This window comes from Geotrypetes seraphini, chromosome 6, assembly GCF_902459505.1.
Source record: "Geotrypetes seraphini chromosome 6, aGeoSer1.1, whole genome shotgun sequence".
NCBI classification, from domain to species: domain Eukaryota; kingdom Metazoa; phylum Chordata; class Amphibia; order Gymnophiona; family Dermophiidae; genus Geotrypetes; species Geotrypetes seraphini.
Genome location: NC_047089.1, coordinates 69,231,375 through 69,244,883, shown reverse-complemented (window position 1 = coordinate 69,244,883; position 13,509 = coordinate 69,231,375). Strand labels below are relative to the sequence as shown.

Below are 13,509 nucleotides of genomic sequence, written 5' to 3'. Positions count from 1 at the left end.
AACAGATCAGAGAAGGTTATCATGCCGCTGTACTGGGCCATGGTTCACCCTCACCTGGAATACTGCGTCCAGCATTGGTCACCGTACATGAAGAAGGACATGGTACTACTCGAAAGGGTCCAGAGAAGAGCGACTAAAATGGTTAAGGGGCTAGAGGGTTGCCATACAGTGAGAGATTAGAGAAACTGGGCCTCTTCTCCCTTGAAAAGAGAAGACTGAGAGGGGACATGATTGAAACATTCAAGATAATGAAGGGAATAGACTAGAGAGTTGCGCGGGGACAGAAATCCCACCCGTCCCCGCCAAAGTCCCACCCATCCCCACCCGTCCCCGTGAGGACTCCCACCCGTCCCCGCGAGGAATCCCTTCGTCCCCACCCGTCCCCGCGAGGAATCCCCTACGTCCCCGCGAGGAATCCCCTACGTCCCCGCCCGTCCCTATAAACTACAGAAATAGTTATTTCATTTAATTATGCTACTGAATTAAAGGCTCTGGTAGAAACCCATTTAAAAATAAGCAAAAAGACTTTATTAATTTGGAAATATTAATTGGGAAGAATACATACTTTGTAAACGGGTTTCTACCAGAGCCTCTAATGTTTATAAATTTTTATCAACACAACTAATATACTACTTTATCCTTAAGCAAAAAAAAAAAGAAAGAATTTTTTTCCTACCTTTGTTGCCTGGTTTCTGCTTTCTTCATATTCTCATTCAATTCCTTCCATCCACTGCCTCTCTTCTCTCTGTGTCTTCCATTTGCTCTGTTACTGTGCCTCTCCCTTTCTCCCCCCTCCCAAATTGGTCTGGCACCCATCTTTTTCCCTCCGCTCCCCCCATAGTCTGGCACCTCTGTCTTCTTCCCTGCCAGGGTCTTCACCCCATTCCCTCTTCCCCATTTCCTTCCAGTGTCCTTCTCCCCCACCATCTTCACCATGTCCTGTCAGGCAGCATCCTTCTCCCCCTCTGCCTTCCCCATGTCCTTTCAGCGGCCTTCTCCCCCCTCTGTCTTCCCCATGTCCTTTCAGCGGCCTTCTCCCCCCCTGTTTTCCCCATGTCCTTTCAGTGGCATTCTCCACCCCTTTGTCTTCCCCAGTGCCTTCAGGGTCCTTCACCCCCCTCTGTCTTCCACATGTGCTTTCAGCATCCTTCCCCCCCTCCTCCCGTTTACCCCATGTCCTTTCAGCATCCTTCTCCACCCCTTTGTCTTCCCCAGTGCTTTCAGCGGCCTTCTCCCCCCTTAAGCGTCTTTTCTTCTCCACTCCACCTTTCCTCCCTCCCTGCCCCTTACCTTTGTGGCGTTTCCGCACCCGACCGACAACAGAACAGGCCCGGTTGGACAAATCTCCCTGTCCTGTAGCCGCGAATCTAAATTACCTTCTTACAGCAGCTGGAGTATTGAAGCTGCTGTAAGAGGTAATTTAGATTCGCGACTACAGGGCAGGGAGGTTTGTCGGCCGAGCCTGTTGTCGGTCGATCGGGGGACCTGACCGGCTGTGCACATTCTTCGGGGCGGACCGCCCCCTCCCCCCACTTTCATTCGCCATTGCCTTCTTCCTACCTGCCCTGCCGCACACAGCCGACCGGAAGTCTTCCTGATGTCAGCGCTGACGTCGGAGGAAGGGAGGGCTTTGCTTAAGCCCTCCCTCCGACGTCAGCACTGACATCGGGAAGACTTCCGTTCGGCTGTGTGCTGCGACAGTGCAGGTAAGGAGGAGGAGACTACCCTCGCGGCTCGAATGCACTGCGATCCAACCCCGCAGGAACCCCGCGACCCTCGGAGGCGTCCCCACGGGATCCCCGCGACCCTAGGGGGCGTCCCCATGGGATCCCCGTGACCCAAAGGGGGAACCCGCGTCATCCCCGTTCCCGTGCAGCTCTCTAGAATAGACTTAGTAGATAAGGACAGGTTGTTCATCTTCTCCAAGGTAGAGAGAACGAGAGGGCACTCTCTAAAGTTAAAAGGGGATAGATTCCGTACAAACGTAAGGAGGTTCTTCACCCAGAGTGGTGGAAAACTGGAATGCTCTTCCTGAGGCTGTTATAGGGGAAAATACCCTCTAGGGATTCAAGACAACGTTAGACAAGTTCCTGCTGAACAAGAACGTACGCAGGTAGGGCTGGTCTCGGTTAGGGCACTGATCATTGACCTAGGGGCCGCCGCGTGAGCGGACTGCTGGGCACAATGGACCACTGGTCTGACCCAGCAGCAGCAATTCTTATGTTCTTAAAAAAAAGATTTGACATCAATATGTGAACATTTCTTAAGAAAGAACTGAATATTTCATGGGGTGTCCTAATTTTTTAACATGACTGTATCAGTTGAACAATTTTAGTTTGCTTTCGATCTGCTGTGTTGGTGTTTATTCTAGATCTTGTAGATCATTTGCCCATCTGTTTTATAGGAAGATTTGGGTCTACTCTGATATATCTAAGGAAACTCATAAGAAGTGGAGGCTATCCCACCCTGGGGCTTTGATATTTCTTCAGTTCTTATGTAAATGTTTAGTAATGTATCAATCTCAGGCATATGTTTTCTTTGTACCATTTCAATTGTCAGCACTCTTAGCTGCTAAGAGAGTATGTTCTAGACTGGAGTCAGTTCCTTATAAAACAAGACCAACATTTTTCCACATAACCCAAAAACATTCTGAAGCAGAAATTTAAGACATTTCTGAGTACTTTATTTTTTAACAGGATGGCGCTCCAGCATATTGAGCTTGCAAAACAGTTGACCTCTTAATTAATGAAACCCCAGAATTCACAGAGCCAACAGCAAGCAACTAAAAACCTGGCTCTTCTCGAACATGTAATTTCTTTCTTCCCTTACTTTTCCACTCTATTTATAAACTTATGTAAACCTTTTCCTTTCCCTTTTTTTAAGTTCTTGTAAACCGTGCCGCGCTCTACTTCCGTGGCAATGATGCGGTATATAAACTTAAGGTTTAGTTTAGTTTATCTCAGTGGCAGCAAAGCCTTTGTGAATGTGTCAAGGTTGAAAGACACTGTGAATATAAATTATAAATTAACTAAGAAAACTCCCCATTATGCTAATGTATTTTCAAAGGTCATACTAAATGTTAAAACAATTGCAAAATATTTTGAAACTATGTAAGGGGTCCCCATTTATAGGTCATCCACATTTGGGCATGGAGCCAAGATGCCCATGTATAATAATTAGTGAATTGGCTGGCAACAACCAATCATTGGCATTAGTGTTAATTGGTACTAATTTGCAGTTATGCATGCATCTGCTTATATGTTATTCTATAATGCTGAGTTTCCAAAGTGCCTTGCATGTAACCCAAAAGGTGGCGGGGGCAAGGGCAGGTCAGGGGCATTCTAAACATTTAAACACAGTGCCAGGATTTACACTAGATTCCAGCAGGCCTAAGTCCTCATATTCAAAGTTGGGCGCAGGAATCCACCCTAAGTGCTATACTACAAAAGGCGCTCAGCCTAGAGTGCTCTTTATAGAATAACCCTGATATTTCCTTGCACCTAAATTTGGGTGCCATTTACAGAATTTACCCATTGGTGTCTTATGTTTAGAAGTATAAGCTTTATTGTGGCTATTTGCTTAATTTATATTTCTTTTCTGTTTTTTTATTTCTGTATTTTTCTCTTAGGGCTCCTTTTACTAAGGTGCGCTAGCGTTTTTAGCGCATGCAGGAAATTACTGCGCGCTACGCGGCTAGAACTAACGCCAGCTCAATGCTGGCATTAAGGTCTAGCGCGCGCGTTAAAGCCCTAACGCAGCTTAGTAAAAGGAGCCCTTAGTGTTTTCAAGATTTGTGCTGCTGCTGCGGTAATCATTCCTAGGGAATTAATGGACGTCTGAGTGTTTGCAGCGTAGCTTTGTAAAAGAAGCCCTTGCTCTTTTGATAAGACTTTTATCTTATTTAGAGTTCATTTTCTTCTTTAAGGAATGCTTGTTAGGTGTTATTGGGGCTCCATTACTGAACAAAATGTATTGCTTGGATGTACATGATTAATTCTTATAAATAAAAAGTAAAAAAAAAAAAGCACCTACTTTTCTTTAGAGAATAGGCTTGAAACAGGCACATTTTTTACCACCTTAAACTAGGCGTTCAGTTAGAATTTGGTTGTATGTCATGTGGAAAGAAATTTCTAAGTTAACCATGTAAATGGTTCTGAATATAGACACTACTTTATGCAAACTCCACTCTTTAAGCTGAGAGCACTAACCCCCGGAAGAAGAAAGCCTCATGTTTTCTTTCAGGTAGAGCTTGAAAGCTCAAACCTCCTCTACCCACATTATTGGCTCAAAAACCTTCCGGAGGGGGTGTGCAAGTGTTGCAGTTAGTGCAGGACTGAAACAGCTATTGCCTCTAAGTCATAAGGAATTTAAGTGATATTTAAATAGAAGCCAATGTTGATATTTAAATTCCTTATGACTTAGAGGCAATAGCTGTTTCGGTCCTGCACTAACTGCGGCACTTGTACACCCCTTCCGGAAGTTTTTTGAGCCAATGATGTGGGTGGAGGAGGTTTGAGCTTTCAAGCTCTACCTGAAAGAAAACAGGCTTTCTTCTTCCGGGGGTTACTGCTCTCAGCTTGCATAAAGTAATATTTATTACCCACTTTCATTATATTAATTATCTGAATATAGAAACTGCACGTTTATTTTTGAACAGTGAAATTCCAGGCCAAGCTAGTTTGATAAGCAAATACACCTGACTGCAAAGGGAATAATATTTGTGTGGAAGTATATGGATGCAATAACAGCTGGTTTCACACATTTTATAACAACAAAGAAACCCAGTATGAATGGCATTTTCCATAAATAAATTAGTGGCAATATATTCAGCCATTTCTTCCTCAGATTAGATTATACGTACCTGTAAATGTTTTACTATATTTACAACTTCTCTAGTAGAATAGGGATAAGTAATGATTCCCTGGTCTGCCATGAGTCTCAGCTCTCCAAAAGCAGCAACTAACTTATGTAAGATTGCCTCTGGGACATCAGGACCATACCGTCTAAGCATTGCAAGTTCAGATTCTGGCACAGGGTTATCCACTGCATGGCAGCTAAAAATATCACCTACAAATGCAAATGCATATCATAAATATGGGCTGAACAACAATTAACAAAAATTTTTTATAATGGATTTGTCTGTTCTCCATGCTCCCTGTGCATTGTATTCCTACCAGCAGGAGAATATGACCTGTACTTCTTACTGCTGCTTCCTCCTCTGCCAAAATTCTTCTGCAGTTAGAACCATGTAGGGCTCCATTTGCTGAAATTTTAAAATGTATTTATGTTACTATAGAGGATCTATCATATTTGTTTGCCTAGAGTCCACTGCAAGATTAATCTTGCCTGATAGTATGGGTAGAGTTGTGAAATACATGTTCATCTTAGCCTTCTAAGGACTAGTGGTACCCAAATCACTTTGGTGAATCGATTCAAATTAATTAATTGTCCCAAAAAATTAGACTCACTGATTCAGCGACAAACCAACCCCCCTCCTCCGGGTGAGACTTGACATACCTGGTAGACCACACCATACTACTCCAGATACTAGACACCATAGGGATCTCAGGGGCGGTATACAACTGGTTCCAAGGATTCTTAAAATCAAGTCAAACGACCACAAATCGGACCCCTGGTCTAACCCCTGTGGAGTCCCACAAGGATCACAACTATCGCCTATGCTCTTCAACCTCTTCAGATCCTCCCTTGGCATCACTCTAGATACCCTAAGCGCAACATCTTTCAGCTACGCAGATGATATAACCATACTCCTCCCCTTCGATACCCAAGACCCCACCTCTTTAGGCAACCTAAAAACAACACTGGAAGTAGTGGAAGAATGGATGCTAGAACACAAACTGAAACTGAACTCGGACAAAACAAAATTTCTACTACGCGAAAAGGACAAAACCCCATCCATAACAGAATTAGCAATAAACGTCACCAAATACCCCATACAGCCCTCTCTCAAAATCCTTGGAGTGTCGATAGATAGATGTTGCACAATGCAGATAAAAATCAACAAAACCACTCAAAAAGCATTTTTCACCATGCGCAACCTTCGAAAAATAAGAAAATTCTTCGAAAAAGATCACTACAGGATCATAGTCCAATCCCTTGTCCTAGGACTAGTGGACTATTGCAATATCCTCTACCTTCCATGCCCCACAAACTTGATAAACCAACTGCAGACCATTCAAAACACAGCCCTCAGGCTGATCTATTCACTCGGAAAATTTGACCATATCACTAATGTCTACCTTGACTCACACTGGCTTCCAATACAAGCTCGAATCCAATTCAAATTTTATTGTCTATTATACAAAGCAATAAACGGAACTGCACCCACCTACCTCAACAACAGTCTAAATTTAAACCGCACATCCAGAATAAGAAGAACCCAGATCCTATTCTCCTACCCACCGCTCAAGGGAACTCAGCGAAAGAACATGTACGACGGCCTCCTAGCGACGCAGGCAGCGAAACTGGACCCCTGTATCTCCAACCTGTTGTCAACTACAAGTGACTTTAAATCATTCTGAAAAGAAATCAAAACCCTGCTATTCAAAAAAACTATACAGCCTCCCCACCGACCCTAAACTCTTCTTCCCTACTAGTATTCCTCAATTCTCCTCCCTTCCCCAATCTCTCCCCTCTGCCTCCTCTATTTAACCTCCCCTAAACTGTAATCCCCCTGCATTTACTATGTATGCGTCCCCTAAATTGTAATTCCCCTGTATCTACTGTGTAAGCGTCCCCCAAATTGTAACTTCCTGGAAATGCCCAGCTATCTTATACTATAATCCGCTTAGAACTGTAAGCATCCCCTAAATTGTAACTTCCTGGAAATGTCCAGCTATTTTATACTGTAATCCACTTAGAACTGCAAGGTACAGGCGTAATAGAAGTCACTAATTTAATGTAATGTAATATCTCCAGACCTCCTAAAGCAGCAGCAGCAGTGGCCAGTCAACAGAGGCAGCGTTCTGAATGGGCTGCTCACAGCCTGCCCCGCCTGATGATATGGCAGAATAAAGCACTGGCAGGGTAGGCTGAAATCAGCCTGTTCACAGCACTGCTCTTCAAGGCTGGCCACAATCACACTATTGCTGCTTTGGGAGACCTGGGGGTATATCAGGTCTCACTGTGGGAGGGTAGGTAAGGTGCTGCTGCACCGGAAGATGGGCGGGAGGGAGGGATGGAAGATGGAAAGCTGATGCACAGGGGGATGGGTGGGAGGGGAGGAAAGATGCTGCTCATGGGGATGGGTGTGAGGAAAGGTAAGATGCTGCTTAGGGGGATGGGTGGAAGGGATGGAAAGCTGATGCACAGGGGGATGGGTGAGAAGGGAGGAAAGATGCTGCTCAGGGGGGTGGGAAGGGAGGAAAGATGCTGCACATAGGGGGAGGGGGAAGAGAGGAAGAATTGTTAGGGTGGAGGAGAGGAAGGGAGAGATGAAAAAAAAGAGGAAGAAAGGCGTGAAAGGTAGAATTCCTGCATATGGTGGAGGGAGACATGCATGGAGAAGAGAGAGGGCGAAATGTTGGACATAGGGTGGTAGAACATTGTATGAGAAAACATGGCATGGTCAGACATAGGACAAAGCACCTCAGCGTTTGAGACTCAAGACAGTGGAGGTTCAGGTCGGGGTCCAGGGTATTTGGATTGGTGCACTCTCATAGAGAGTTAGGGGAAGAGGTGGATTTTTATTGCCTTCCTGAAATTCAGTAGACCTAATGATCTTATGCAGGTAGGTAGTTGGTTCCAGAGGCATGGTATGCTAGCTGTTGCTCTATCACTTGTAGAAGAAATTGGAATGAAACTGATATTAAGGGTCACACAGGGGGCGAAGAGGACAGAAAGATGTACACAGAGATATTCTGATTTTATAAAATCAGTTTCCCTCTTAGGAAGATATGCTAAAATTAATAATTGTAGACACCAAAAAATGCAGCTTGATATAACATGAGATCACTTATAAAGCAGTCAGGGGTTGGACCCCATTTTTTCTCACTACTATTACATATTACATAATATATCCACTAAAACATGGATTCACTTACAACATGATAAATATCTTAGACTCCATCGTTGTTAAATGGGTCTAAAATGCAGTATTGCTTACCTATCTACAATGTTTTTGTTTGAAATGCATACTTTTAAAGTGTATTAATCCACAATATTGTTTATCCATCATAGCTCTACAGAAACACTTTCTTCACTCCTGAGGACCATCAGAGGTGACAAGCTCAACGCAATGCCAGTGGGCGTTATTTTTATCATATCTCTTTATTAGTCAAATTTCAAGTTTAATAAAAATTTGATTGATCGCCTATCTTAAATTCTAGGTGCTATACAATAATATTAAAAAACGGTCCAGAGTAGAAAAAATTTTTTGTTAAATATATTTTTCAACTTTCTCATAAATGTATTCATTTTCAAAATGTGATATATTTTTATAGAAAACAAAACACTTATCTATATTCATATCGGGAGGGGGGGAGGCTCTGCCGATATGAATCCATATTTCGCCAGTATAGGCTGTTTCAATGCAATAACCCCATGTAGTATTCTTCCTTTCATGTTCAAATGGTTCTACTTTTAAAGTGTTGCATAGTACACATAAATTTGCCAGTGAAAGATGAAATTAGAATAAAGAATTGGCAGGGTTAGGTTACAGAGATGAGAACAAGATATGTACCAATATCATATTGTGAAGCCCAACTGTATGTAGAAAAGAAGCAACTCGTGAGATAAATTTGCCCATGAACATATTAGGACTTCTACTTTCTCAGTAAAAGGTCCACAACTTTGGAACTCTATGCTTTTAGCTCTCCGATTACTAAGTTCAACTGATAAGTTTAAAGTAGAGTTAAAAACATTTCTTTTTCAGATGCTTATTACAAAAAAAAGTGGCGTTTGGCTTTTGAGAGTTTTCTGCAAGACACAAGAAGTAGTAACCTAATGTATTTTCCTTCTTACTTTTCTATAACAATTTAGTTCTGCTTTTAATCTTTCATGTGATTTTTGGAATTTTTTTGTTATTTTTAAGTTTGATTTGATTTTAGATTGTAAATTGTTCAGATGTTTTTTACCCTTGGTGCAGGATAATAAGACATAAATAAACTTGGAAACTTGGAAATGCAAATCACTTACCTAATGCCCCAAAGAAATCATTGCCCAGGAAAGGAAATCCAGGTCTGTTGGCCAAAACAATCATCCGGAAATCAGGATGAATTGCGATCACATTTTTTCTGCCTTTAACATAAGCAGGATCTGGAAAAAAAAAAAAAAAAGTTGAGCTCAAGAACCCCAGGGACTTAATAAACTTAATTGCAGGAATTTTTCTATGTACAAAGTGCAGTGTATTTCTAAAGAACTTTAAATTTACTTACTTGCAACAAGTCGCCTTCCATCTGACAGAATCATTTCACCGCTCTCTACGAGAGTTTTTAAAATGCAGGTAACATTTGTTGGTGCTTTATCTGCCTCATCTATAACCAAAATATGCCCCATCTTGGCTGCCTTCACCTAAAATACAAAATATACTGCAAATGTCACAACCCCCAACATGTAAACAGGAGATTTTTACATCTGACAAACTAGGAGCTGCTCACTGCTTTCTACCAGGGCTGTGGAACCAGAGTAGGAAGCAATTTTGGGTGGAATTAGAATAAGTCAAAATGAACCGATTCTGACTCCAGTTGCAAAATAAAAACTTATAAAATGATAAATTTACCATATATTGCAATGCTGTATTTATATATCCCTACATCTATCTATATAAACATTGTTGTACTGTAACTAAAGTACTGGTGAATAAAAGAACACTACAGGATCATTGTACAATCCCTGGTACTAGGACTCGTGGACTACTGCAATATCCTATATCTACCATGCCCTACAAACATGATCAAAAAACTTTAAACCGTTCAGAACACAGCCCTCAGACTGATTTACTCACTCGGAAAATTTGACCACATCACCAATGCCTACCTAGACTCACATTGGCTACCGATTCGAGCCAGAATTCAATTCAAATTATACTGTCTACTCTTCAAAGTAATTAACGGTACTGCACCTACCTATCTAAATGACCGCCTAAACCGTAACCTTCCACCCAGAACAAGAAGAACACTGACATCATTCTCATACCCACCACTCAAGGGTACTCATCGCAAAAAGCTTTATGATAGCCTCCTGGCAACACATGCAGCAAAACTCGAACCTTCCATCACCAGATTGTTAACCACAACACCCGACCTCAAGACATTCCGCAAAGAAATCAAAACACTGCTGTTCAAAAAGTATATACAATCTACCTAATCTCCCTCACCCCATCCCCCAAGAAATCAAAACACTGCTGTTCAAAACATCTTCCGATGTTATTAAGTCTTTACCATCATTCTGTCATTAAGTCTATATCCTCAATCTGTATTCTCTATTGTCATGTACCCTCCTGGAAATGTCCAGTTCTCTTCTCATGTAATCCGCTTTGAACCGCAAGGTACAAGCGGAATAAAAATCACTAATGTAATGTAATGTAAAAGTTATATTTACCAGTACTTTAGATCCAGAATAAAAAATTTAAAGGCTAATAGTCGGAGTGAAGAAAAATAGAGGAGTCTGAGTCGAAGATTGAGTATACCAATTCCAAAGCTTTGCTTTCTATAAAGCAGTGTTTCTCAACATGCGGTATGCATAACCCTGGGGGTATGTGGGCTGCGTTTTAGGGGTATGTGGCATGGCTGCTGGGGAGAATATTCCCTGCCTGCCTGTCTGCTGTCAAAGCCGCACTGCCTCCAGTGGGGATTCTTCCTTGCTGCCCACCCCATCCACTGAAGCTGCTGACAGGGATCCCTGCCTGTCCCCCCCCTCCCTCCCAAAGCCGACCCACATGGTTTCCTTCCAATGTCAGAGCTGACGTCAGAGGAAAGCCTTCCGGATCAGCGGGGGTTGGGGGGGAAGTTCCCAGTTACCTTCTTGGTGCACTCGCTCCATCTGCTTTCAGCGGCTTGTTGGGGGGGTGGGGACATGCAGACAGCAGCGGATCATACGCTGCACGTAGCCGACGTCAGAGGGAAGGCTTGTGGGCCAGCCACGTGCATGTGAATTGCTACCCGTGCGTCCCCCTAACAAGCCGCTGAAGGCAGTTGGTGTGAGTGTGGCTTGAACAATAAGGGAACATGATCTTTCTGGGACAAAGGGAGAAAGGAGTGGGGGGGAGGAGCACGTTGGGGCATTGGAGGGGTACGATTCTGGGACAATGGCTGGAAGGCAGGGAGGGAAGGGGGAAGGGACACGAACTCAGCTCGGAAGGAAGGAAGGTGGCATGAACATGGGACACGGGAGGGAGGAAGGGGCACTAACTTGGGACATAGGAGGGAAGGAATAGAAAGGGAGAATTATTGGGCATGAATGTGTGAGTGAGAGGAAAAGAGATGGTGGCACATGGGGAAAGGAAGAAAGAGGAAAATTGGACGTAGAGAGAGGTAGAGATATATGGGGAAGAGAAGGGTGAGAGGGAGAAATGTTGGATATGGTGATGAATAGGGAACTGAAGGACAGATTGAAGGGGATGCAAGGGGAAGGAATACTGGACATAGTGATGGAGGGAGAGATGTGGCATGATGCTGGAGAGGGGTGAGAGAAGGAGAAATGGGCATGGGGCTGGTGGGCAGTGGTGAGAAATGTTGCCCATGATCCGGGGGCTGAGAGAGGGAGAAATGTTGGACTCATGGAGGGAGAGAGAGAGAGAGAGAAAGAGTTGTTGGTTGGGGAAGGGAATGAGGTCTGAAGGAGAGGACGCGTACAGGAGGCAGAAAGAAATATTGGATGCACAGTCAGAAGGAAGTGCAACCAGAGACTCATAAGAAAACCAGCCAACAAAGGCAGGAAAAATGATTTTATTGTCAATTTAGTGATCAAATGTGTCTGTTTTGAGAATTTATATCTGCTGTCTTTATTTTGCACTATATTTTTCTATAGTTGTTACTGAGACGACATCGCATATTTTAAAGTCATCTGCCTCGACCTCTTTGAACCCCCCCACCCAATATAAATTATAATTAATATTTCTCTGCATACAGTGTACTTTGGTTGTTGTTTTTTATTTTGTGGTTATCATTATGTATTAGTAAGATTATATTGTGTATATATGAAAAATGGATGGAAGAAATTGCATTACAATTAGTACTATTATTATGGGGGTGGGGTCTGGGTGGGTGTGAGGTAGAGCCTAGGCGGAGCTTTGGCGGGGGTACTTGGCTGATATTTGTTGGACTTAGGGGGTTCTTGGCTTGAAGAAGTTGAGAAACACTGCTATAAAGAACAAGAAATAGAGAAAATAAGACTTCTATTACATTTAGGACCTTATTTTACACTAGTGTTTAAGCCCGTTAGATTAACGGGTGCTAGATGACCGCCTCTCCTGCTTTTGAACTTGGGCAAGGGCAGAGGCAGAGCCGGGACGGGAGGGAGTGACGGTGGGAGAGCAATTTCAAAGCCTCGGCAACGGCGGCTCCTTGACCAATCCGCGCTTACAATGGCCCCACACTCGCGGTCTGGCTGGCTCCCCCACCAAAGCCCTTCACAGCGGCAGCCCTTCCTGCATCCGTCCCCGCGTCCCAAGCCTCTCCGAAGGCCAGCTCCCACGAAAATGGTACCCCTCTGTCCAAAGCCGCGGCGGCAGCCTCCCTCAAGACACATTTCAAATCTGACATATTGTAATCACAAAACAGAAAATAAAATTATTTTTCTTACCTTTTGTTGTCTGGTCATTATTCATACCATGTAGGGGTCCCAGGCTATGGTTGGCTTTTGATAACTCGCTTGCCAGGGCCCCTTCTTTCTTCTTCCCTCCCTCCATCCCTGCAGCTGAAGACAGGCACCACCCCCAGTGGTCTGAGACAGGAGGGAGCAGTTAGGAGAGGGTCTGAGGGCAAAGAGGGGCTCAACAGAGCCCAACCACCTTTCCTTCCCTCCCTCCATCAGGTGCAGTGAATCCACCAATGTTAAAAGGAGCCGCGTCGAAATCGGAGGCCTGCCACTGCCGTAGCACGTTCCCCTCTGCCTTGGTCCCGCCCCCTTCTCTGACATATGGGACCGCAGCAGAGGGAACGTGTTACGGTGGCGGCAGGGCTCCAATTTCAAAGCAGCTCCTTTTAGCGGAGCTGAACTGTACCTGATGGAGGAAGGGAAGGAACGGTGGGGCAAATTTCGGCAACGGCAGAAATTTTTTGGCGGGCCAAGCACCGTGAAACTTTTTTTCTTTAGGCAGCCCCGGGGGGGGGGGGGGGGAGTCGTTGACGTGCAGGCCGCTGTGAACAGGAGCGGCGGCAGGACCATGAGGCGGGAGTGAGCAGTTCGGCTTCCCCTATCTGGGGAAACCGGGGAAATCGCCGTGCTGAACTCAGCTACGCGTCGGGAGTGAGTTGTTCGACTTCCCCTATCTGGGGAAACCGCCGTGCCGAACTCAGCTGCGCGTGGGGCCGTAGTAAGCGCAGGGCA

At 44.2% G+C, this 13,509-nt stretch overlaps 1 protein-coding gene across 1 annotated transcript in view; it reads right to left on the bottom strand.

Moving 5' to 3' along the window:
* The window catches only part of VWA8 (von Willebrand factor A domain containing 8), a 428,432-nt gene that overhangs the window by 219,052 nt on the left and 195,871 nt on the right, over nt 1-13,509 (bottom strand). The window contains exons 23-25 of the mRNA XM_033948297.1: nt 9,396-9,531; nt 9,157-9,276; nt 4,862-5,067 (exon numbers count right to left, since the gene is read on the bottom strand). Coding sequence (XP_033804188.1) covers nt 4,862-5,067; nt 9,157-9,276; nt 9,396-9,531 — 462 coding nt within the window. The remainder of the gene's footprint in view (nt 1-4,861; nt 5,068-9,156; nt 9,277-9,395; nt 9,532-13,509) is intronic.